Consider the following 23672-nt stretch of genomic DNA (forward strand, 5'->3'; position numbering starts at 1 on the left):
TGTGGTACATACTATTGTACATACGCAACTTCGCGTGGGCTCGAAAGCGAAGCGTACAGGTACAATACTGTATTCGTTACAAATACCTGCAATACTACCTCATCCATTTCAAAATTGTGATTTTTTTAGTATCGGGTTTGGCTTTATGGTTCTTGGATGTCTCTGAATTACATATAATTCCCCTAGAAAGTTATCCGTTCTGTATTTTGCAGGGTTATCGTCTGTTAGACTATACTGCACTAACAGCAAAGTCGTTTGCTTGCAGCCTGCAGATGTGATGTTCAGCAAACTCTTTCGGAGGCTGCAGAGTACAGTGGGATAGTTTTTATGTTTTCGCACTGTTAATTTTGGCCGGTGGTTTCGTTGGAATTGTTAAAACTTGCAACGTCAGGATGAAGAATTTTTTGCCCGTTTTTTTATTTGCTTTATTTAAAGTTTCCGTGATTCTATCAGATACCCAAGTCTTACGGCCTCGTGGAGTGCCTCTTACCAGTAAGAAAACTCGAATCCGCAGATGACTATTTCCACGTCACAACACTACAGTGAATGCACCAGGCAATACTTACCTAATTGTCTAACTTTTTACTTTGCAGAAGCCGCCTTATATGATGGATCTAAGCCTTTTACTTGTTTTGATGGATCAAACCAGATTCCCTTTGCTTATATTAATGATGACTTTTGCGACTGCCACGATGCATCGGATGAGCCTGGTAAGGGTGGTATATGGCCGTACATTTAGTGCAAGAAACCAGTCTTCTCGATTGTTTTTGACAAGTTTTTTTGCCAACGTAATTCTTCGTTGAGTTTTGGTGAAAAATATTTGCAGGCACATCGGCGTGTGCTCAAGGATTTTTTCATTGTACAAATAGAGGCTATCGGTCCATTGATATTCCTTCCGGTCGTGTTAACGACGGAATTTGTGGTGAGAACATAATATAATTAATTTTTCCGTGTTTTTTTGCGATAGTATTGAGTAAGCCTTCCCTTTTCTTTTTTTGCAGATTGTTGTGATGGAAGTGATGAATACGATGAAACCAAAGTTTCATGCTCCAATACATGCTTGTAAGAAATTAAGAAATGCAAAAATAATTGCGATATGAATTTAGTCGAGTAATGGTTTCATTTAAATCGGTTATACCGAATGAAATTCGGGAGGCGAATTTTCAGTCTTGCTACCAATCTTAGACAAATGTTTTCGGTGCAGTATTAGATATCTGCATAAATACTATCTGCATAATATAAATGGATTATAACATTCGGAAAGGTTGATACTCGATAGCGCTCCAAATTTATATAATTTTACAAGTTTACTTGTTATTGTCACATACGGTATAAATGTGGGTATTTGTTCGAATAATTATTCAAAAATACTTTTTTAAATTGTTTACTTGATAACCTTTTTATCGTTAGGGAAATGGGAAAAGCCATGCGCGAGGAAGCTGAACGACAACGAGAACTCATGCGATCTGGTTTCAAAAAGCGACAGGAGATGATCGATTCAGTAAAGAATCGCAAGGCCGAAAAAACTGCTGCTTTCGCCAATCTGGAACTCCAGGTTAAAGACTTGGAGCCACAAAAAGAGCAGCTGCAGAAAGAAAAAGAAGCTGCGGAAGAGCTAGAAAAGGTAGCCAAGGACAAACACAGGGATGCGTGGGAAGCGTTCAAGAAGGAACGAGACGAGACGCGAGAACGAGCTGCCGCTGAGGAATCCTTTAAATTCTTCTCTCCGGATCAGAGCCCATTAACCGCGGAAGGTTTATTATCAAAACTAGTTAAAGAAGGAGAAAATCTAAGCGATGACCTGCAGCAGTTCATTAAGGGACTGTCGAATGTGGACTTCGAGAGTTATCTCACCTCAGTATGGCCGAAAATTAAAGATACCTACAAAAGCGTCCAAGCGTCGCTCTCAGAAGCAACAACAGCTTCCCCTGTAGTGCCAACCGAAGTAGCCCCGGAAGCAGAAAAGGATGATCACTTAATGGATCCGTATGACGAAGAAGAGCGGGAAGCGGAAGATGACCACGCATACCATCCAGAAGACAGTGCCGCACTATCGCCCGATGAAGACAAAATGCCGGATTACAGTCCTGAAACTCGCCAGTTGATTGATACCGCCGAGAAAGCTCGGAAGGATTTTACAGAATTTGATCTGCGTGTTTTTAAGCTAAACGAGGAGAAAACTGCGATTAAGAAATGGCTGGACAACGATTATGGGCCGGATTTTGTTTTTGCTGCTTTGGAGGACACATGTCACGAGTACACAGACCGCGAATACACATACAAGTTGTGCCCGTTTGATAGAGTAACGCAGAAATCCAAGGATGGTGGTAGTGAAACCGGGCTGGGTAAATGGGGCAACTGGGAGAATGGATATAAGGAAATGAAGTATACGGACGGTGCCAGGTGCTGGAATGGTCCGGCTAGAAGTACGAAAGTTATTCTGGAATGTGGCGGAGAAAATCAGCTGATTTCCGCATCGGAACCAAATCGTTGTGAATACCAGATGACGTTCCGTACACCGGCTGTGTGCACGGAACCAACCCAAAACGGCACGGAACATCTAGGACTTCATGACGAACTTTGATCGCGTGCATCGCTTTAATGAAAATTTAATGCATTTTGTTTGTTTTTTATTTAAGTTGTTGTTCGATTCCATTGAGCTTTCATATGATTCGCATAAATTTCATACTTTGAGATCTTTTATGATGTGCGTAAGAATATCCAATGAATTCCCATCTGCTACTTGGAAGTACGGGTTTTTTATAGAACTTCCGCGTACCTGATGTTTTTGCTAACTTATTTCCGAATTTTGTAAACATTGTTCACCTTTCGTTAGTCACAAAAATGCATTCCGGATAAATCGATTGCTGTTGGCATCTTTGCTTCCATGAAATCAATATACTCTACACGTAATTATGTGTCAACCCGACATATGAACCGAATTTTTTGAAAAATATCTTATAATGTTAATAATCAACCTAACCGAACGTTTTTCCTTAACCCTACATTTCGTAAGTACATGATTTCACACTAAACGATTATGATTTATAAAGACAAAAACATTAGGCTAGTGCACCCACCGCACGTACATTTAATACTCGTGTTTCATTACCATGGTCTCATTGCTTCATTCATTTCAACAGCGGAAGCTGCCCTCATCAAGGCAGTCCAGCAGGAAGACTCTTCAAAATAACAATAAAAATGCCACCAAGAATTTCAGATGCGTATTAATGGAAGTATACTGAAAAGCCACAAAACAAATAAAACTTCAAATCTTGAAATGGAGCGTAAATTTTATGCCAAAAACCGACGCACCGAATATCATACACCATTAGCATTCCCATCCCATCTGCACATTCCAAAATGCCTTGGAGTTGCACAACATGGAGCAAAATAAAGGCACTATTACTGAGGAAGAAGAAATGCTCTGCAGTAAAGTGCAGTTCGTATCCAGTTCCAGTGAGCGCACTACTCTTCATCTGGTTCATTCCGAAATATCAGCGATATTCGGCGGTCCCGTTCCACTATTTCGCGTTTGAAAACCGACTGATTGCCTTTCAAAATTTCGTGTGTGTACTCGTATCTTGCGATACCCCTGGAAAAGGCACAAGTATTGCACAAGATTACTCAGTAAAACTTACTACAGGAAATACTTACTTCATAATATACAGCGATCGACGTTTTAACAAAATATCGATGACCGGGTCCTAAAATAAACAAATTTATAGCAGCAAACTAGTATCGTTTATAAAATCCAAAACCACTTAGCGATTCGAAACCCGGACTAAAATCGCTACTATTGAGTAATCAGCCCTCAGAATTTGTTACGTGCATGCTTTCGTAAAATACTGCAAATCAGCAAATGCGAACACACGGTACTGCTTCCATTTCATAAGGCTTTTACTGTTTTACATGAGACTGACTCACCTTCTGACTCTCGTGAACAAGACGCATTACCGACGATGATAACAGTGATAGTCCAGCAATTGTATCTCCGCAAAACTGCAATCCCCAACAGAATACAAAATGCGCTATAATTCTTTTCTACTCTTACTGGAATGCAATAAATATGTGCTTACCCGGACGGAATCCACGTGCGGTTTAATATATCCGTCTTTGGCCAAATCCAGAATATGGACATTCACCAGCTGCGAAACACCAGGCGGAAAAGCCAGATCACGTACGCGCTTAAGAATTTTTTTATTCTCCGAATTCCAGTTTTTTCGTTCGGTTTCCCGATATCCAATAATCGCCTGCCAAAAAGGAAGTATTTATTAGAAGGCGGCCACAAAGCCAAAATCGCTGTGGAAAAATACCCAAACAAAATAAAAACGTGCCAAAACAAAATAAAGATTTGGCATTCATCCAGTTTTCAGAACTAGTCACTAGTGGTAAAAACACTCAAAACCAAAGATAAGCTAGAGAAAAACAGTTCATTCGCGTTATTGTCGTGCATTTATTGTATTGTATAATTTATCGCAGACAGTAACTGACCAGCGAGTTTGATATCCTTGATTCCGAATACAAAGCGAAACTAGACATAAATAACTAATACTGTAGTGCAAAATACTGTACACCACTTACATTATCCCAATTTTCTTCGTTCTCGTATCGCACCCGCTGAATCTGGGATTCTGCTTCCTCTAGCAGGGATTTTTCTTCACTTTCACTTAAAAAATCGTCAATAACTATCATATCTTTGAGAATCTGTTCGCTGATTTCCGGAGTGCAAGCTGAAATGAATTCGAAATTCTTCGGGCTGTTGCGAATCTCTGGATGATCTGTCTCATGATCGCCAATATCAGGACTGATGGAATCCGATCGGAAATAAGCCAACGCAACATTCCTTGGCTGTATGATAGTTTCAAATCGCCGTGAATGGATCTCAAACAATCTCATAATTGCCTGCACAATTTGCATTTTCCATAAACAAAGTTAGAAAGGAAGGCTTTCAGATTTACAACAGACTGACGAATTCCAATTACGTAAAACAAACAAAAATTCCTGAAACCTGAAATGCGAAATAACAGTAATACTCATATACGTATTCGACAATGATTCAAAACCCAAAGAAAGAGCTTCGCACTAATTTTTCTATCATAATAACTGTTCTAAAAATAAAAACATATGCCACGGGAAAAACCGAGTAATTTGCTCCGTATGTTGAAAACAGATGGCAGGTTGCAGAATGTTATTTGTTGAGCAATCAGAACTTGAAATGTCCTGATGGATGTCTGATCTTGAAAGAAATTTGAAACGAGCAGTCGAGCACAGCTGCGCGCACAGTAACTCCTTCCCCGCAGAGGAAGACATAAATGCTAGGCGCAACGCATATGCACAAGCCTCCAGGAGGCAGCCAGATTATGTAAACCAGTTCTGTCACTTTTATTTATTTATCACAGAAACAAAACAAAGCAAAAACTGCAAAACCAAAACATTTTATGTTTCTGGATTCTGCCTGAGTCCATGAAGAAATTGAAGACCATAATGGGTTATTCAACGTGAAAAATTCATTGAGGGGTTTTTTTCCGGTTTTGCGGATCGTTCAAGCGATTGGGATTTGAAAAATTCTGGTTAGGTAAGAGACAGGTGAGGCTCCATTAATAACTAATCTGCGGTTCGGGTAGTCCTGATACATACTATGTACTTCGTAATTCGTATCATAGCTTACAGTTAATAAAAGTCGTTTGGATTGCATTCGGGTTGGCTTTGCAGTGGCTTGTATTGACGCTGTTCTCGATGTTCGCAGTCAAAGTAATCTGTGGGAACGTTTTTCTCATCCATTCCATTTGCCGTTTGCTCACTCTCTTGCAAAGCCGGAGGCACTAAAATGCCACCAAAATCTGCCCACAAAGCGAAGCACTTCATCCCAGCGCCACCGTTAGCGATTCAGGGATTTCGGGAGGACATGACAAACTTGTTAACGGCTTTCCTGGCAAAAAACTCGTTTCGGTTCGAGGATTTCGTTGGTTTATGGGAAGAAATGAAATTTTCCTATATTTATGGGTATGCAGCACTAGCAGAAAGCCGTAAGAATAAGAGTTATGAAAATTAACTATACACTGCTTTTAGAGATGCCAGTAATTGGTTGTAATGTTGACAGTTTAGCTTGACTGGATCTTCCGATATAACCGGGAAGCTGTTTTGTAGGGGGACGCAGACCGATCGAGGAGGAACTGCAGAAATTAACGAGGTTTGTGAAATGTGTTTTATATGATGGTTGGTTGTATGAAATTTGTTAAACTACATAGAAGCACAGTTTCTTCGAACAGCTGTACTTCCCGTGCTTGAACCGTTACTAAATTATAATAATATTACTATAATAAGTTATAATTACCGTTATTATCTTTTTAATATTACAGTTTGCTACGAAATGCTTCCGCGAAGCGGTGGTACTGTGTTCGCCTACGAACCAACCGCTTAATCGCACTGCTGGACTGTATCTTCTGTATTCGCTGTATATAACGCGCCCTTTATACTGCCATACTCGAGTAAGTGCAAAAGCAGTTTTGTATAACATGCATAACATATCGCATGGTCAGGCGTGGCAGAATTTTAGATTAATTTGTATTGAATGAAGTGCAAATAAAGTAGTTTCTTGACTAGTGTTTTTCGCAATTATGTACGTAACAAAATCACGTCTTGAGAGTCGAAACCAAAAAATGAAATAAGAAGTTTCGTAAATTTTAGTAAGTCCGGATTGTATGACCAGTGAAGATTTTGGAACAGAATGTTCTTTTTGGCGCCTATAATGGCACCGGGCACGATAGAAACGTTTTTTTGCCAGTTTCAACTGATTTGAAAAACCGCTCACTTGTCAGTGGCATTCCTGCTTTTCGAAAAGCGTGATTATAGACTTAAATATCGCTCACTGTTTCCTTTTTGTGCGAGAATCTTAAAACTGCAATCGTTAGTTCTTATAAATGTCCTGGACTTGCCGATGTTTGTCGTCGACGGCAATGATTTGGAATTTATGAAGTACACTTGGGATTCGCTTAAGTCTTTTGTGCTTGAGTGGTTCGTAATTATCTGATGTTCTTTCTTTTTCCTTATTGTTAGATCCGTATCCATCCAACTGTGGAATTCCTTCCCTTAACTGAGTTTATGAATGTTCTGTTGGGTCATGAACATTTTGACGCGGTATTTTTGTTCCTTGAACTCATGGACCAGCAAGCCTTTGTCTTCACTGTGACACCGCTAGAGGTGAAGTGTTTATGAATATTAGATCTTGTCCTTTCTTGATTGACAGCGTTACTGACTGTGTAGATGGGATATCATACTCAACAAGCCAAAGCGTTTCGGGATGACGCAAGCGCGATACACACGTATGTCCCGGAAATTCCGGCGCTGTTGTCCAGTTCCACGTTTACGGTAAAACGTAACGAGAAAATATTCGCTTTATGACCATTAGATTTATTCAATTTTTTGTGCTTTGGGTAAACCGCATTTGAGTTTTATTCCGACCACTGTATGCATGCATTTCGCAGAATATGTTGGCTCAAGATGACGCTTATACTTCTGCAAAGGCTGAACTTGTGGGGAAAATGTCAAATCATTCTCAGTTCAACTCGGACCAGCTGGAGTACACTTCGGAATTCAAACAGAAACTTGACCATATCATCCAGGGATACAAGGATTCCGCTGCGGATTCCACGGCGGAAACTAATCCGGAAAGACAGACTGAGTGCGCTGCCGACGAAGCGGACACGAACGACATTGGTGAGAGAATAATATTGCGCATACAAGTATCGAGTAATTAAGTGCGAATTAAATTTATTAAAAAATAACTTAGTCACCGAATTTTTTAATAACGTATAAATTCTGTCTTTCCCCTTTGTCCACCATATTTGAAAACTGGCTGCATACGTACATTAGCAGATTACCTCATAATGATATGGTCGTGATATGTATTACAGATGCCGAAGAAACTGTTGGTCAGCGGCGTCAACGCTTACGTCGAGAGATGATGAAACGATCGGTGAAAGTGAGATACGAAATCTAAGATGGAGTTTTGTTTTTTTGTGGAATGGATACATTCTTACAAGTTCTCTGCTTCAGTAAATCAGTCTTTCAGCCAGAATCTGCTTACGTTTCATAATGTCAATAAGCATATCTTATCCAAAGTTGATCGTCTACGAGATCGTCAAATGATTCAAGAACAGAAGAGCTTTGCACTGCTGTATTATGTTTAGTCTTTTAACGGAATGAAAACTGTGATTTTGAATGGCCCTGCAATTCCTTTTGATCTATATACGCCCGCATAGCTTAGTTTGTGAGATTTATTCTCCAGCGTACCTTTTATGACATTTGGACTTTCCGTACTTTAAAATGTATCACAATTTAATGTCAACAATATTCACAAAACTATAAAGGAATGCCAATGGCTGTAAGCCAAGCAACTTTCAACTTCCCCAAAACGATGAATTATTAGACAAGGATGACGAGTTTTTAATGTCTTCCAGAGGGCTTCCAGACCCGTCGGTATATATCCAGAACACGATCTAGGCGTTTCGGTTTACGACGTCTTCGGCAAAACGTTATTTTAATTTTTAAGGTTACGTTACTTTAATTTTTTAATACAAAACGAAGCATTCCAGTCCATCGCTTTTATTTCCAAAACACTGATGCAATAAGAGAAATCCAGAAAATGCGGGTTTAGCCGTTTAGGTTTACTGCTTAATGTCTGCAAATACAAGGAGTCACTCCTTATCGAGATTCAAAGACAAAACTGTCGAAAAATGCATTATAGTATTACAAGCAACAGCATCTGATTCAAGCATAAAACAGTTCCTACATGAAAGAAAGTGATATTATATAGAAAGACGAAGAAAGAAGACTCGCCCGTTAGTTTAATACTTCAGTAGTCATAGTTCCAAAATCTAAACAGCAACCTGACTGTGTAATCAACGGCTACTTAAACAGATATCATCTCACTTCTTGTTGCTTTTTCGACCTCGAACGATACCGAAAACAAGGACAGCGCCAAAAATTCCTCCCATTGCTTCAATAAACGGCTTTCCAGGTTGAGAACACACAAAACCCTGAACGATCTCTCCTACTTTGGCTCCCACGAGCGCTCCAGCAACAAACCCAAGCGTGCTCACATGGAACGATGTCTTACGCTTATCGCTGATATGGCTTCGCGCGACGCGGTCGACCAGTTTGGCCAGGTGCTGTACAGCAGCGTGCAGTTGCTGGTGGTTGTCAGCGGCAGGTATAAGAATTTTCTCCACTGGAATATCATTTGCAGCCATTTCTTCGTCCTGGAACAGCTGCAAAAGCTCTGGCAGATTTGGTGAACCAGCATTGGCTTCGTTGGAGCTTACGGAGAGCGAAGAGGCTGAAGATGCATACCCTGAGCCTACATGACAGAACAGCAAGTGAGTAAAACTAAAATATGTTGGGCATTGATTACGTAGTAATAATAACTTTTACCGTAAAATTTCATAATTATTACTTACTTACTTACAATTATTACATACTGTAAATTACAATCTGTAATTATTTTTGTACTGCCGTTATATATTAATATTAATACAGATATTAATGGGATGCCTACGTGCTAAAACAGTATGACTTCAAAGTAAGACAGCGTGGGGATATTGCAGTTAGTGCACTACGCTGAACTCTATGTTTTAGTCTTACATAGGTTGATGGCCAGTGGGCCACCGCAAACTGCTGGAGAACACGCACAACTTCTGACTTTTTTAAAAAATACTTAACGGTTGTTCACTGCGTTTATTAAAAACTACCACAACAGTCCAAATTTTTTTCTCTACAAAACGAATGTGACTTGGTCCTTGTACGATAAACTTAAAAATTAATAAAACTTGATCCGTATTTTGTAAGACTTACTTAATTCAATAGCATCGAGAGCTGGTAGCTGAAGTTCCATATTTAGAATCGATAACCAAAGTTCGTGGAACACAACTTAATGACTCCAGAAATTCCTGATCCGCACAGATGTCATGCATAAAAAATAATGAACGCCGCGGTTGATTTTGCACCTGAAGCGGTTTGTGCGTTTGTGGCTCATGATCACTGGCGTCTGGCTAGTGGCTATGAGTGGTTTTACCCAGTTGCGCAACAGCGTACACAGGTACATATACTACATTCATACTACGTACGCACTACACAGGTACATACTACATACGCCTGATGGTCAGGATTCTGACACCACTGCACCAGTATGAATATAGTATCAATCAGGTCTATGCGTTTTGCAGAATATGTTGGCCCAAGATGACGCTTATACTTCTGCAAAGGCTGACGGTGAACTTGTGGGGAAAATGTCAAATCATCATCAGTTCAACTCGGACCAGCTGGAGTACACTTCGGAATTCAAACAGAAACTTGACCATATCATCCAGGGATACAAGGATCCCGCTGCGGATTCCACGGCGGAAACTGATCCGGAAAGACAGACTGAGTGCGCTGCCGACGAAGCGGACACGAACGACATTGGTGAGAGAATAATATTGCGCATACAAGTATCGAGCAATTAAGTGCGAATTAAATTTATTAAAAAATTGTCAGTCACCGAATTTTTTAATAACGTATAAATTCTGTCTTTCCCCTTTGCCCACCATATTTGAAAACTGGCTGCATACGTACATCAGCAGATTACCTCATAATGATATGGTCGTGATATATATTACAGATGCCGAAGAAACTGTTGGTCAGCGGCGTCAACGCTTACGTCGAGAGATGATGAAACGATCGGTGAAAGTGAGATACGAAATCTAAGATGGAGTTTTGTTTTTTTATGGAATGGATACATTCTTACAAGTTCTCTGTTTCAATAAATCAGTCTTTCAGCCAGAATCTGCTTACGTTTCATAATGTCAATAAGCATATCTTGTCCAAAGTTTATCGTCTGGGGGTCACGAATCATGGGGCTGTTTTCATAATGGCACTTGACAACGACGGGGGCTTCCTGGAAAGTCGGAAAATTGTAAAATAATTAAACAGTTTTCTTCCGTTTGCTTATTGACAACAAACCGGGCGCAGAACGTCACAGACATCTATGGTGAAATATATGGATGCCGTTGCTGTCGGAACTGGGGCTTTGCGAGTAGGAATGCTCCAGCAAGACTCAAAGATGTATGTCGTGGTCGGCCCGGGTCTGTGCTTCTTGGTCAGTAACTCGATGTTGTACCTCCAACATGCATCGCGCTTCCACTCCTGCATTTCCACTCAAAATCAAATAAGAAAGTGTAAGATCTCTGTTGGCGTGGATGAAAATAGCTTACCTTTTGAAAAAACTCTTCGAGGTTTTCGATAGCAGCATGTACGGAGAAATTTCCATGAGTAATCCATTGAAACGGCTGTATTGCCGCTTCTTTTTGGCAGAATCTTCCCCTTGCATCACTGCGTGTATCCCAGGATGAAGCCTCTCCATTTCGCAGTGCATTAGGATCATCCAGTTTATCGGGTACCGGTATCAGCGCACCGTTGCGGGCTGACGCACCGTTTTCGCCCTCCTGTAGCGGTGCGGTGAATTCAACGATATCCTGCATTAAAAGCTCGCCCTTGGGATGATCTTGTCGTAGAAACAAGGTTCCGGTCTCCTTTTTTGGATTGTGCTCCACCACATCGCCCTTTAAGTTTCGTAGGTCGCGGTAGAAGTAAGCATTGAATGCCTTGTAATCGGCTATATCTTTTCTTTGATCAACCGGGTTAGCATTAGTGCGGACAACATGTAGCCTTCCGGAAATTTCTTTTTTCCCGAATCGCGCATGTTCCTTCTGTTGGAAAACTGAATCTGCACCGTTTGAAACGCTGTTATCCTGTTGAGCAGTCGCTTCCGAAGGGGAGGATGGGTCAGCTGCGATGTCGCTGCGATTAAATTTATTCGTGGTTTTGCAAAAACAATTTGTTTTTGGTCATTCGAAATGACAAAAAACTCTAATGCAAAATTGGCTGTTATAACCTTACCTGACTGATCGTTTTCCACCTCTTGTAATGCTTTGATCTTTGGATTGCCGATCAAGGATCTCTTAATACTGCCCTTTGTTTTTTTCGCGCTCTCCGTAACCTGGACAGCCGGTATATGCGGTGGATCATCTTGGAAGGATCTCTGAATTTCTTTCGGGATGGGTATGACATCGTTTTCATACGAAATCAGCATATAAGAGTTACCGGGTCCAAAATTTATCTGCAAACTGCTGACAGGCAGAATAAGTACGTATTCTATGCGGACTGAATACAAGTGGTGAAATCGTATCACCTCATAAGGAAAGGTCATCAACTCGTATTCTAGTTGCTATGTTATGCAATAGCTAATGCAATCTGTACTACGACTACTACTCTAGTGTGTAATTAGCACAGTACTTACTTATAGTTAGTACTTACAAATTACGATCGACGAGCGTTTGCACAATGCCATATGCGGCAAAAAGAGAATGCAAGAAACAGCTCTTTAGTCTTTAGTTATGCTACGTAGGCAGTATCTACGTAGCATGAATCAAAAATTGTTTTGTGCAATCTTTTTTGTGGCACACCACGTTTACCACCAAAGTCTCCGCACACTATTTTTTATCATTTTTTATTTTTCTTCACAAAAACCACCGGAGTCTCCTAGCACCACCAAGGGCAGAGTGCACACCACCAGAGTCTCTGGACTCCACTAATTCGAAAAAAATGGTTTATTGTTATTACGGGCGGAAAAAAGACATCTATTTCGTTTCAGGGTCTGGCTCCTGTTTTTGATGCCACTCGTGAGACTTCGCTTACGTTATGGTTTCCGTTTCCTTTGTTTTGGACAGTTTTATAGCTAACTGTGATGATTGATCCGCCTTTTCGGCATGGAAGTCCCGTCCATGCCGGAAAAACAGATATTAGTAACCTACTCGTAGCTCATATAAATATTAATCGTTTGTACAACTGGCCACTGTATGGCTTCGAAACTAAAAGGTGGTGTCCTGAGACTGCCGGTGATTTTATACACATGACCGGTGCCCCAAAAATGGTGGCCCGAGACAAAACGTGGAGCGGGCAGTGGTGTACGGAGCTTGGTAGTGGGTAGTGGTGAAAGGTGGTATGCGGAGACTTTGGTACGTGGTAAAGCGCGGTGGCCGGAGGGGCCGGAGCATTGTCCTTATAAACTAAACTACAATATTATATGGCATGGCTTTGCTAATTTTAAACTTGTACAGTACGAGTACTGAGACTACTGACCTTCCCATTTTCGTGTTTATTCCATTTTTAAACTGAAAAATAAACTACGTGAACGACTACGGCAGTACTGCGTTTAACCAAAATTCTTGTTTTGCTTCCGGCACCCACGACTTACAAGCAACAAACGGAACCGGTGTCGACTCTTCTTCCATCGGTATGATCGAGGGTTTGGTACAGACAGTATAGTCTGTTGGTGCAGTTTACCGTATCCAAAATGTACACTACTACATACTTACGTTCTTGCTTTGTGCGCTTTGCAAAAATAAGTTTAGATGGTTTAATGTGAGTTTTTTTGCGAGTTTATTTCTAGTAACTAAACGGTACTGCCAGAGAGAAACGCACGCACGCGCGTACAGTGGTTTTTGAATAGATTCAATTTCGTACAGATCGGTTCTTTCGTAAAATTCCAGATTTTGTGAAGTTCTCAGATTTTGTAGTTTCATACGCCAGTCAATCAGTACGGGTATTTGAAGGATTCGTATTGTCCCAGACAGTGGAGTACGATCGAAACCACTAAAATTCATTTCGATGTTCGAGTTAAATATTGCATGATCGGTATGATTTTGTGTCCTTGTATCTCCTTTGCCCAGATTTGTCACTTCTGACAGTTGCACAAAATCAGAATCGGAGAATTGCAACTGCTTAATTTTGAGCTTCAATTTTTTCGGGTGAAATATATTTGGCTTTTTGCGGCACAACAAGTGTTCTAATCCGGAAATGTCTCGCTCGGCGTATTTTATTAACAGTTCAAACACCATCGTGGATGATAATCTTGAAGGAACAGTGCTTTATTGCGACGGCGCTTATTTGGATAAAAAGCATCGCATTGTTCTGCGAAAAGATCTGGTATGTATTGTGGCCTTGTAGGGACGTACAGATTGTCAGATTCATACGATACTTACGTTAATTCGTCGTCGGTCTTGGTCCATAGACTGATTATTACGAAAATAAGAATGCCGACCAAAGCAACGGCGGTATCTATCCTACGACTTACGGTATATGCTGTAGGCGCATTCTTATGCGCCTTTGTAATTTATTTTAACAATTAGGAAACTCTCAAAGCGACCGGTAAAGTTATTTTGATTTGTGGCGGCGGAAGTGGACATGAACCATCTCACGCGGGTTTTGTCGGAAAAGGCATGTTGTCAGCGGCTGTGTGTGGAGATATCTTTGCTTCCCCACCAGTTAACAACATCCTCACTGCTTTACACGCCACATATTCCCCAGCTGGAACTGTTGTGATTGTAAAAAACTACACCGGGGATCGACTGAATTTCGGTTTGGCCATCGAACAATTCAAAATCCATAATGTGGACGCCAAAATTGATATGATTCTTGTGGAGGACGATGTGGCTACACGTAACAGCCCGGTTGGTGCGCGGGGCATTTGCGGCACGGTCTTTCTCTATAAAATTCTCGGCGCGCTGGCAGAAAACGGAAACTCTTTTGGAGAAATTGTTGAATACGGACATCATTTGCAGAAAAAAATTCTTACCCTTGGTGTTTCCTTGGCCCACTGCTGTATTCCGGGACAAAAGGTCCGGAGAGCGGATGTCAAAAAAAGCGACGGCAAGGCGAGCACGGAAACATATGAGATCGGTCTGGGTATCCACAACGAAGAGGGCGTGGAAAAGCGCCCATTGGAAACCGTAACCGCCGTCGTGAATTCCTTGCTTCAGACGTTGTTGGACAACTTACGTCAAGCTGATCACGATCGATTTGTCCTGATATTTAACAACCTTGGAGGATTATCCCAGATCGAGGTTAATATTGTCGTAAAGGAAGTCATTTCCGGTGCACAGGGGAAAGGTTTATCAATTCCCAGTATCTTCGTCGGATCGTTTATGACATCGTTGGCAATGCCCGGGTTTTCAGTCACATTGATTCCGCTGGACGACCACACTGAACGCTGCTTGACCTCGACGACTGACTGCCCTTTCTGGCCGAGAATGCTGCCGGTTAATAGGGAGCCCTTTTGCACTTTGCCAGAAATTACTGCCCATACACCGGAAATTAAATCCATGGAAAAGGACAGTAGCCACACCTTTTCTGACGACAACAGTACAAAATTTAGGCTTGCGTTAAATAACGCCTGTGATATTGTAATACAGGAAGCCGACCGGTTGAACGACATTGACGCTGCTGCCGGAGACGGGGATTGTGGAACGACGCTGAAACAACTCGGGGAAGAAACCAAAGTTATGATAGCCGACGAAACAACAAATTTCAATAATCCCACAGAAGTTTTTTGGAAATTGTCGGTAATTGCCGGGAATACAGGTAAACATAAACACGACGTACTGTATCCGGCCTGTGAAGTAGTGCAGTGTGTTACTTACCAGTTACCAGTTACCACTTATAACAAAAAGGAAGATACTGATACTGTAGTGAACGTGTCTAACTCCAGCAGTACTTAAAGGCCATGGCGGCTATTATCTCGGTTTGAAAAATTCTGTATTCATTGCAGGACTTACGACTTTCTAAAATTTTGACATAACATTCTCTGACATCGCGTGAAATCAGTTTACCCTACTCGTATTCAAGCAATAGAAAACCCAATTTTTACCGTGGTATTCTCTTATAAGTTATCATTAATTTCACATTTCGTACAGTACAACCTGTGATACAACGCGCGGTACAACATAACGTGATAGTGTCACTACAGTCGGTGAAAAGCTAAAGCGTCACACTTTTCTATTTATTTTCCGTCGTTTCGTGGTTGACAGAACATGAGTGTCATTTAACCACGCTTTTGACAGGTGGCACTAGTGGTGCTTTATACGGAATTCTCTTCGGGGCGTTCGCTTCCAAATTGAAGAACGTTAACGACCGGGCTAACTGGAGTTACGCACTTGAAGGTGCATTAGACATTTTTATGCGGTATTCCAGAGCGACACCTGGTCAGAAAAGCATGCTAGATGCATTGGTCGCACTAGAGCAATCAATGCGACCCCTGAGGGAAGCATCGGTGAGCATGCAGAATGTTTTGTTACAATGCGTGAAAGATGTAGAAATGGCAGCGGAAAACACTAAAAACTTGAGCGCTGCGGTTGGACGAGAAAGCTATTCTGGAAAATCGGCGACCGGCATACCGGATGCGGGGGCGTATTGTGTCGCTCTTTGGGTTAAAGCCGCCGGAGAATCATTACTGCAGACATAATGCAGCTACCAGAAAAAGTGGATCACTGTGGTTCATGGGTGGATTCATTTTTTAAAGCAAGCTTTTAATTGAATTGCATTGCTGAGGCTTAAAGTTTTCAGATTACAATGAAAATGCAATTTTGGCTGTTTGTAGCTGTTCAGTTTTATCGGTGATGCGTACAGTAGATTGCTTTAGAAGGTACGAAATAGACAGTAGTTTATTACGTACTGGTGAAGTTAGCGGTGGGTTGACGACAGTGACAATATTGCACAATCAGAATGTGTTATTACGAATCTTATGATTATGAACTACATATCAGATCGGTATCGCAAAAATTTGCAGACAAACGCTAAAGATCCACAACATTTGGCTTCGTAAAACTTTTTGACAATGCGAAACTAAAGCGAACAGAAAAGCAAATTAGCTGAGTATTCGAAGATCGAAGAAGAGAATATAACAGTGTACAAGCAAAACATAGCACTACACCAGCACAGAAATCGGCTAACATACGGTAACGATTCCAGCAAGCTGCCACTGATATGCACGACTAGAAGCAAAACAAACGTCAGCGAATTACTCCCGATAAAATGATGAACTTGAACCGTGTTATAAATATATGTACAGAAAACGTTGGATATTTGTATTATCCCTCCATTTTGATTTGGCGATCGTGGTACTGTCGGTCATCGTTCAGCGTCAGCGGAGATTGCATGAGGGGATTATGCGCATGCTGCATGAGCAGGCCAGTGTGCAGCACCGACGGAATCATATTGGTAATTGAGTTGACTTTACAATTGGCTGACATCTGGGTGTTAACACTAACGGCCGATCCCGTGGGCTCCACTTTCTTCTTACTTTGTTTGCGTTCCTTGGCTCGACGATTCCTGTTCACAGGGACAAATCGTGTGACATAAATCAACAAGCCGATAAGCTTTATGGTGGGTTAGGGGCACTTTGCAAATGGCCGATACTGCAGTGTATTAAATTTAATACTTACTGGAACCAGATTTTCACTTGCCGCTCCGAAAGTTGCAGATTTTTAGCCATTTCCGCTTTCCTTTTGACAGAAATGTACTTTTGGCGAAGAAATTCGCGTTCAAGCTCTAAACGCTGCTGATCGCTGTACACCACTCGGTATTTATCTTTGGTTCGGGTCTTCCCGGAAACTGCAAACAAAAGGTCATAAGAATGGCGTAAGTTTTGGAGTTTAAGGCTTTTATATGAACCATTCATGAAAAGTGGTACGGCTAAAAGAACTTGTGGAATAAGAGTTTCTAACTTGTAAGAGACGCAAATTGCAGTAAATATTATTAAAACGCTTAGGTTAAGGCTTTCGATAGAAATTCAGATACACAGCAGAAGCCGCATGTTAACCAAATACGTTAAAACAACGAAGCTGTAAATCGTTGTCGCAAATTTTAGTTTAATGTTTCGATGAAGCTATGTATAAAACTATCCTTTTCCCATTTTACTTCTTGTGAACGGATAGTTACGGACTCGTGTTCATAACAAGCGGCACAGGTCAGATTTACGCCGTCCACTTGTGCAACTTGTAGTTTCAGGGCGTTCACATTCGCATAAATTAAGCGGCAACGAGCCATAAAGACGACATATTTTTGCATCAAATGGAACGTCAGAACAATGTTTTGGGCTACAAGCCAGGTGAGATAAATATCGCTTTCGGGGTGATTTTTATGGCTGTTTAAGCTGACATTATTTGGATTGTTAATGTATGTATGATCTATGAGCAGCCATTAAAAATCACGAGAATGCGCAATATCTAAACCGGTCACGTCTGTTTCCGGCCTCAAACACCTTTCGGATCAAACCCAATGAAAGATTTTAATTGCCACGAACGGCAATATTTGTCATGCAACACAGACTTTCCTGGGGAAATAAAGTCAACGAGAAAGCCAATATCCAACCCGTTTAGCCGAACATCAAAACTTTATGTACGAGCTACATGTACACCGTGTCCCGCTGTCATAAACTCGCTAAAGTATAACACTGCACACATACGCACTGCTACAGTGCTACGTACATAAGTCACTGGAGCCGTCTTCCCGCTCATTCTACTAATAATATTATCATAATAACTTTTTACTATGAAAAATTACCAAAAAATGAATTGAAAATGTTAGATTTAATTTAGTTTTAGAGTTTTTGATGATGAGATCTGATGAATAATTGCCGTATTAAAATGCAGTAAAGGAAGTTGTCCACAAGATAGGATAAATGAACCCTAACTACCTCGACTGTATGCTACAACTCTTAAAGACAAACCAAACGAAACTCCACCAGATGCTTACGTTAAAATAAATTACTAAAATAAAATGAATTATAAATTTATGTTTTGGGCCTTTTGGCCAATCTACCTTTGGGAACACCAGGTACGGGATATTGCATAATTGTGTTTGGATGTGCTCTCTGTACATACAAACTGCAAAGCTGGCGCACCGTGTGCGGTGCTCAGTGGGGAATTAATTTTAACCAAGGCCAGTTTATCACCGACCAGCGCTTTATCAGAGACGGGATCTTTGAAATCTCCGCCTGCTGTTATGGCGGCCGGTCGCTCTATGCTATTGTCCGTATTAGCACCGAAACTAGGAAAAATAACATATTTTGATAGGCGCTTACGGCTGACTGTAAGCATGTTGCCTTACAACTAAAAGGTCATTCGCAATAACGAAATCAAGTCTCTACGCTCCAGGTTATATGTATTGATGGAATTTAAAAATGTCCTATGCTGGTGCACCTTGACTTTAGTATTAAATGAATTGTAATCCGTCTAGTTAACAAGCCGCCCCGGCGATAAAAACAATGAGATCTAGTCAGACAGAATGTTAATTTTCCTCATGGATGGCGGCCGAACTAGTTAAGGATCTGAAAGACGCCCGCCACTGTTTATGTCTACCTGGCGACAATCAAATTCGACAAGTGCGGTACAGTGTCCACTCAAAGGGCGCAAATCAAGCGGGTGTAGCACGGTTTATGTGGTCATCCTTTGCGAATGGACTGATAACATCAAAGAAACCGGGACGACGTTTACATGACTTTCTATCATGTCTTAGGTAAACACATTTGCAATTCATTAGGCTTGATGAGCTGGTCTGATGCCTAATAATAAAAGGGAATCTCACACTTCCTTGTTACTTGCCGAATACAAAAGGTGTTTTCGAAGGGAAGTTCTAATTCCTTTATTTGCAGTTACGGAGTATAATAGCATTATCAGATTGATGTATCGATTCAATCGCGACCCTTCTTGAATAAAAAACGAAGAAATATCCTATCGACAACATCCATCTGGCAAGTGCATTTGAGTTTTAGTTTATGGACAGAGGACAGTACGTTGCACCAGTTGTCTGTCACCATTCTTCGAAACAGATAAAATTTTAAAAAGTTACCATTGTTAACGAATAAAAATATCAGCAAGTAAAGAAATACCACGTTGTATCCAAGTACGTATATCAAGTTTTATATCCAAGTACGAAATCCCCTCTTTCTAACAATTTGTAAACAGATTATGTGCTAATAATCGTGATAACAATACTGCTGTGGAATATTTGTTATACCCAAAAACGATACTTTTACAAATATTTTACAATTTGAGTGGTATTGTAGCACACTAGCACTATTGAATTACGACTGTGGCGGTGTACGCTTCTGCTTGGCGCATAGCGCTTACTTGCGATGCTGCCTCACGGAGATGTATTCAAAGGTCACTAATTCAATGGCTTACCAGGCGCGGATTGATGAGTATTATGGTATCCAGTTTTGCGAACCCATTCCATTCCCTCCGGTTTGGAATGCGCTGAAACAGAGGACACCTTGACGGCGCCGGAATGATAGTCGGAGGCATTTTTCGTTGGCCCCGAAAAACTGTCATTAGCCGTGGAAACCGTGGATGTCGAGCTAACTGATGCCGCAGCGGCGGATGCGTTCAAAATTGAGTGCGCTGTTTGTGACGGTTGAAAATGGTGGCTAAGCAGAGTCGGATGACTACAAGAATTTTGTAAAAAATAATTCGGTTGCGAATAAGAATCTCCTCCGGTGGATGAGCCGTGCGAGGCCGGTGATGTCCTGTACGTGGGCGAAATCAACTGGCTGGCAGCGGTAGTGCAGTAGTTCGCGGTGGAATGCGATGTGGCATTTGAAATATTTAAACTGTTCCACGAATCTTCAACATGCAGTGTGGACTGCAGGGGATTTCGTGAATAATCGAAGGAACACGCCAGTGCCTGGTGTGGTGCAATATGCTCGCTGGGAAGAATATTTCCACTGGTGTTGTATTGTGGAAAATCATAATGCGGGCTGGTGTTTTGGCTTCCGGTGTAGGCTGCCGCGAAGGCATTCTGCAGTGAATTGTAAGCAGGATAGGCTGATGGATGCGGATTATGCCGAGCGCCAAACATGGGTGAATATGAAGTCTCGACACCGTAGTATTGTAAAACCATGTTTGAGTTTTATCACCCAAATAAAAGGTTGTAATGTTAAATGATATCTTGCGAATATCGCAACAACTATCTGCTGTGTGACCTTTCCGACGATTTGCTTGCGGGGCACGATTACTAATACATCTCAGAGCAATGAATGGTGCGATATTGAGTTTATAAAACCCTTAGCTTTCACTGGTGCCACCATAAAACGCTATGTGGAATTTTGCGGACGGTCTTGATTGGTTGGTTAGGGCTTTCCTACCACTGTGCGATTGCAGCGTGCGTTGGCGCAGTTGGAGACGAAGAAGGCGGTCGAATAAGCTGACGATGGAGAGCGCCGTTGGTAGCTTGTAGCTACTACTAGTAATGACTGCCGTCTGACCAGCTTCCGCAACCTGAAGACGTAAACAAGCATTTTTACTGACCATTGCTTCAAAGTTAAGCTGAATGAAATTTGACGAAGGAGTATATTATATCATAAAAGGTAAAAACATACTGATAGTTTGAAACATACTGTAGCTTACCATTAGTAATGGTTAATTTCATATAATGCTTTAAACATAGTAACATTCAAACGATCAGTTTTCAAAAATATTGCAGCATTTGTAGACAGTAATGACCGTAACTAGTGAAAGCCAAAAACTGTTAATTTGTTATCCGCACGTCGATGCATAAATAACATTAGAAACGTGCTAGCTTTGATATTCGAATTACCAAATCATAACTAGTTAATACCCATTAAAATATCAGTAGCGGGATCGAACAATTAATTTTAGTAGCGGGAGTGTACAATGCTACGATTGCTATGTACAGTATAACACATTTTCAGACTATTCTTTACATTATCGTGCGTATGTTAAATCGTGAAATTGACTTCTTACATGTTGCTCTTATACATTCACAACAGAATTGTTTGTCCAGTTAAACATCAAAGTTACGGATGTTATTTTGTCATTCTATGTGCAAGTATACTTTCCATAGCATCAGCAGTTGAATATTAGAGTTGATAATGGTAATCATAAGTATTAACGAAAACAAGCTAAATAAGTAGCCCTTTTTAAAATAATACCTTTGTCCTTTATCAACCCAAACCGGCAGTTCTTTTTGCTTCGAATTCTGGGACAGGGTAGCTGTACGCAAGGTCACGGAGATCCCAGGCGACAACCGGATATTATTGTCAGTGCTTTTTGCTCCGGGATTCAAACTTGTCTATACGCAACGAAATGCTTAATCAGGAGTAGATCAAATAATCTGAGTGTACTAAGAAGCGCTTTATTAACGGTCACGATATCCGATCGCCAGTACTAGTGCAGTACTGAAGATTATGGAGAATAATTGCTATATACTTTTCATGAAAATTATTTTCAAATGAGCAAATCCAACCAGCGCAAAGTAATACGATAATATTACGCAATTAAACACAATAAAACCTATCAGCTTTGCAAAAAATATCGAACACTTCATCATCCAGCGTGAGTTTATTTAGAAAAATTATGAATCAGTATCTCAGCATGTGGAAAGATTATCAATATTATTTGGTGTGTTTTCGATTAATTTATCTTAGGAAAACCCAAATGGTTCTATTGTACTTGCCGGATATCACTGATAAGAAATAGAGCAACCTTATCAGGACGACCAAATGCGCGAGCATATTTTCATCGAATATTGGCACGCTGTCTGCGAAACTGTTGATTCATTTGAATTGAAATATGAATGACAACCTGGAATTAATGGTAGCTAGATTTAGCACAAACATACATTGCGCACCGGTACTTGTAGTTGTACAAACGTAAACTAACCACTTTTAATATTTTTACTGCCCTTAACATGCAGTAACATACGTGTTCAAATTTTAAAGGAAGCCCGCATCAATATACAATATACTTGCCGATCGAGCGGGTGTAGCTTCGTGTTTTGGCAACGAATTACTCTAGTTTTCAAATCGTGATTGTATCATTTAATCATATATGTAATTAGAGGATATGATTAAAGGATATACTGTACCACGAACGAATATCCTTTACTCATATCCTCAAAATTATTTTCGCACTTCCAAATTGGATATACAATAAAACTCACACCTTGTTTGTGTATCTGCTGCAGCTGTCTGCTGCAGTATAACATTAACTTATTGCAAAATCTGTAATAATATATTAATACGACATCTATCTAGCTATAGCAGTTCGAAGAATATATATCCAAGAAATCATTCTTCGTCACCAGCAACACCAGTTATCGTATTAAACTGCACCCTTCTTGCGATGATGTATCAATATTATCGCTAGCGCTAAAATAGCGGCAACATTTAGAGTGTCTTAAAGTACTTGCATTTATTCTCGAACAAGGTCAGAGCAAAGTGCCGAAAATTTAGGTAAATAAAAAAAAACAACGTTTATTGCGATACAGTCTCTACCCAGGCCGGAAGTCGTGGAATTACTGCCAGAACATTATTCTTATAGCTGCGTGAAAACCAGGACAGTATTAATTGTTCATGTTCATACATTTCGAACTTATATATATGCTTCCTTCTTCCGTCTTATTGTCGCTTAGTCTCCCGACATTAAAGAAAATTAACGTTTGCTTGTTTCAGTACAGATACTACGGCGTAATAGTAATCTTAACGTGTTGTACATAAAAAAATTAAAATGAAGGCATGGATTAGTAGTTTTATCTTCGCATGCATACGGTTAATCCAGCCAGTATCTGTATGGAGGTACGAAACAGCCGGTGATAAAATAATGGTATTAAAGGTATATATGCAAATTTTTGGCGTTGCTATAAATAGTGAAATTAAGTCAATAGGACCAAACCAAGTCATTTGTAATTCGTGCACGTGCCACTAGGCCGTTTAGTTGCGTTTCAAAGCAAGCCGCGGTTAACAAGGAATAAGAGGCCAAAATAGCGGAATGATTAGT

At 40.7% G+C, this 23672-nt stretch overlaps 7 protein-coding genes across 11 annotated transcripts; 4 read left to right on the plus strand and 3 right to left on the minus strand.

The window, feature by feature from the left end:
* The first annotated feature begins 68 nt into the window (after window positions 1–68).
* Window positions 69–2873, plus strand: LOC129583963 (glucosidase 2 subunit beta-like). The gene is made up of 5 exons (XM_055476032.1): window positions 69–492; window positions 594–710; window positions 827–922; window positions 1002–1062; window positions 1411–2873. Exons 1-5 carry the CDS (start codon window positions 393–395, stop codon window positions 2582–2584), a joined length of 1548 nt encoding a protein of 515 aa, XP_055332007.1. The 5' UTR covers window positions 69–392; the 3' UTR covers window positions 2585–2873.
* A 209-nt stretch (window positions 2874–3082) lies between these two features.
* Window positions 3083–5218, minus strand: LOC129586290 (alpha-ketoglutarate-dependent dioxygenase alkB homolog 7, mitochondrial-like). The gene is made up of 5 exons (XM_055479426.1): window positions 4585–5218; window positions 4080–4253; window positions 3928–4002; window positions 3658–3707; window positions 3083–3595 (listed from the first exon to the last, which is right to left on the minus strand). The coding sequence occupies exons 1-5, from the start codon at window positions 4918–4920 to the stop codon at window positions 3469–3471; spliced, it is 762 nt and encodes a 253-aa protein (XP_055335401.1). The 5' UTR covers window positions 4921–5218; the 3' UTR covers window positions 3083–3468.
* Window positions 5219–5409: 191 nt separating this feature from the next.
* On the plus strand, window positions 5410–8228 carry LOC129587544 (snRNA-activating protein complex subunit 1-like). Of its 4 annotated transcripts, none has more exons than XM_055481358.1 (8): window positions 5410–5589; window positions 5716–6006; window positions 6151–6193; window positions 6363–6491; window positions 7060–7203; window positions 7267–7371; window positions 7488–7719; window positions 7917–8228. In XM_055481358.1, exons 2-8 carry the CDS (start codon window positions 5831–5833, stop codon window positions 8000–8002), a joined length of 915 nt encoding a protein of 304 aa, XP_055337333.1. In that variant the 5' UTR covers window positions 5410–5589; window positions 5716–5830; the 3' UTR covers window positions 8003–8228. The 4 variants fall into 4 exon arrangements, with proteins under 4 accessions (XP_055337333.1, XP_055337317.1, XP_055337341.1 ...); XM_055481342.1 differs by having other exon boundaries at window positions 5750–6006; XM_055481366.1 differs by having other exon boundaries at window positions 5410–5578.
* A 363-nt stretch (window positions 8229–8591) lies between these two features.
* On the minus strand, window positions 8592–12203 carry LOC129585478 (uncharacterized). 2 transcript variants are annotated; one of them, XR_008690035.1, is made up of 7 exons: window positions 11938–12203; window positions 11253–11827; window positions 11002–11184; window positions 10834–10936; window positions 10628–10742; window positions 9856–10434; window positions 8592–9361 (listed from the first exon to the last, which is right to left on the minus strand). XR_008690035.1 is itself a non-coding variant. In XM_055478182.1 (4 exons), the coding sequence occupies exons 1-4, from the start codon at window positions 12128–12130 to the stop codon at window positions 10799–10801; spliced, it is 1089 nt and encodes a 362-aa protein (XP_055334157.1). In that variant the 5' UTR covers window positions 12131–12203; the 3' UTR covers window positions 10646–10798. The 2 variants fall into 2 exon arrangements, 1 of the variants encoding a protein (XP_055334157.1); XM_055478182.1 differs by lacking the exons at window positions 8592–9361; window positions 9856–10434 and having other exon boundaries at window positions 10646–10936.
* Window positions 9799–10922, plus strand: LOC129585488 (uncharacterized). Its single transcript, XM_055478193.1, has 3 exons — window positions 9799–10099; window positions 10227–10464; window positions 10661–10922. Exons 1-3 carry the CDS (start codon window positions 9983–9985, stop codon window positions 10744–10746), a joined length of 441 nt encoding a protein of 146 aa, XP_055334168.1. The 5' UTR covers window positions 9799–9982; the 3' UTR covers window positions 10747–10922.
* A 1191-nt stretch (window positions 12204–13394) lies between the features above and the next one.
* Window positions 13395–16592, plus strand: LOC129591263 (triokinase/FMN cyclase-like). The gene is made up of 3 exons (XM_055486855.1): window positions 13395–14025; window positions 14229–15459; window positions 15939–16592. Exons 1-3 carry the CDS (start codon window positions 13897–13899, stop codon window positions 16337–16339), a joined length of 1761 nt encoding a protein of 586 aa, XP_055342830.1. The 5' UTR covers window positions 13395–13896; the 3' UTR covers window positions 16340–16592.
* Window positions 16533–22253, minus strand: LOC129591285 (homeotic protein caudal-like). Its single transcript, XM_055486888.1, has 4 exons — window positions 21827–22253; window positions 20061–21152; window positions 17319–17487; window positions 16533–17205 (listed from the first exon to the last, which is right to left on the minus strand). Exons 2-4 carry the CDS (start codon window positions 20773–20775, stop codon window positions 16965–16967), a joined length of 1125 nt encoding a protein of 374 aa, XP_055342863.1. The 5' UTR covers window positions 20776–21152; window positions 21827–22253; the 3' UTR covers window positions 16533–16964.
* Between the last annotated feature and the right edge of the window lie 1419 nt (window positions 22254–23672).

This window comes from Paramacrobiotus metropolitanus, unplaced genomic scaffold, assembly GCF_019649055.1.
Source record: "Paramacrobiotus metropolitanus isolate TYO unplaced genomic scaffold, Prichtersi_v1.0 Parri_scaffold0000002, whole genome shotgun sequence".
Lineage (NCBI taxonomy): Eukaryota > Metazoa > Tardigrada > Eutardigrada > Parachela > Macrobiotidae > Paramacrobiotus > Paramacrobiotus metropolitanus.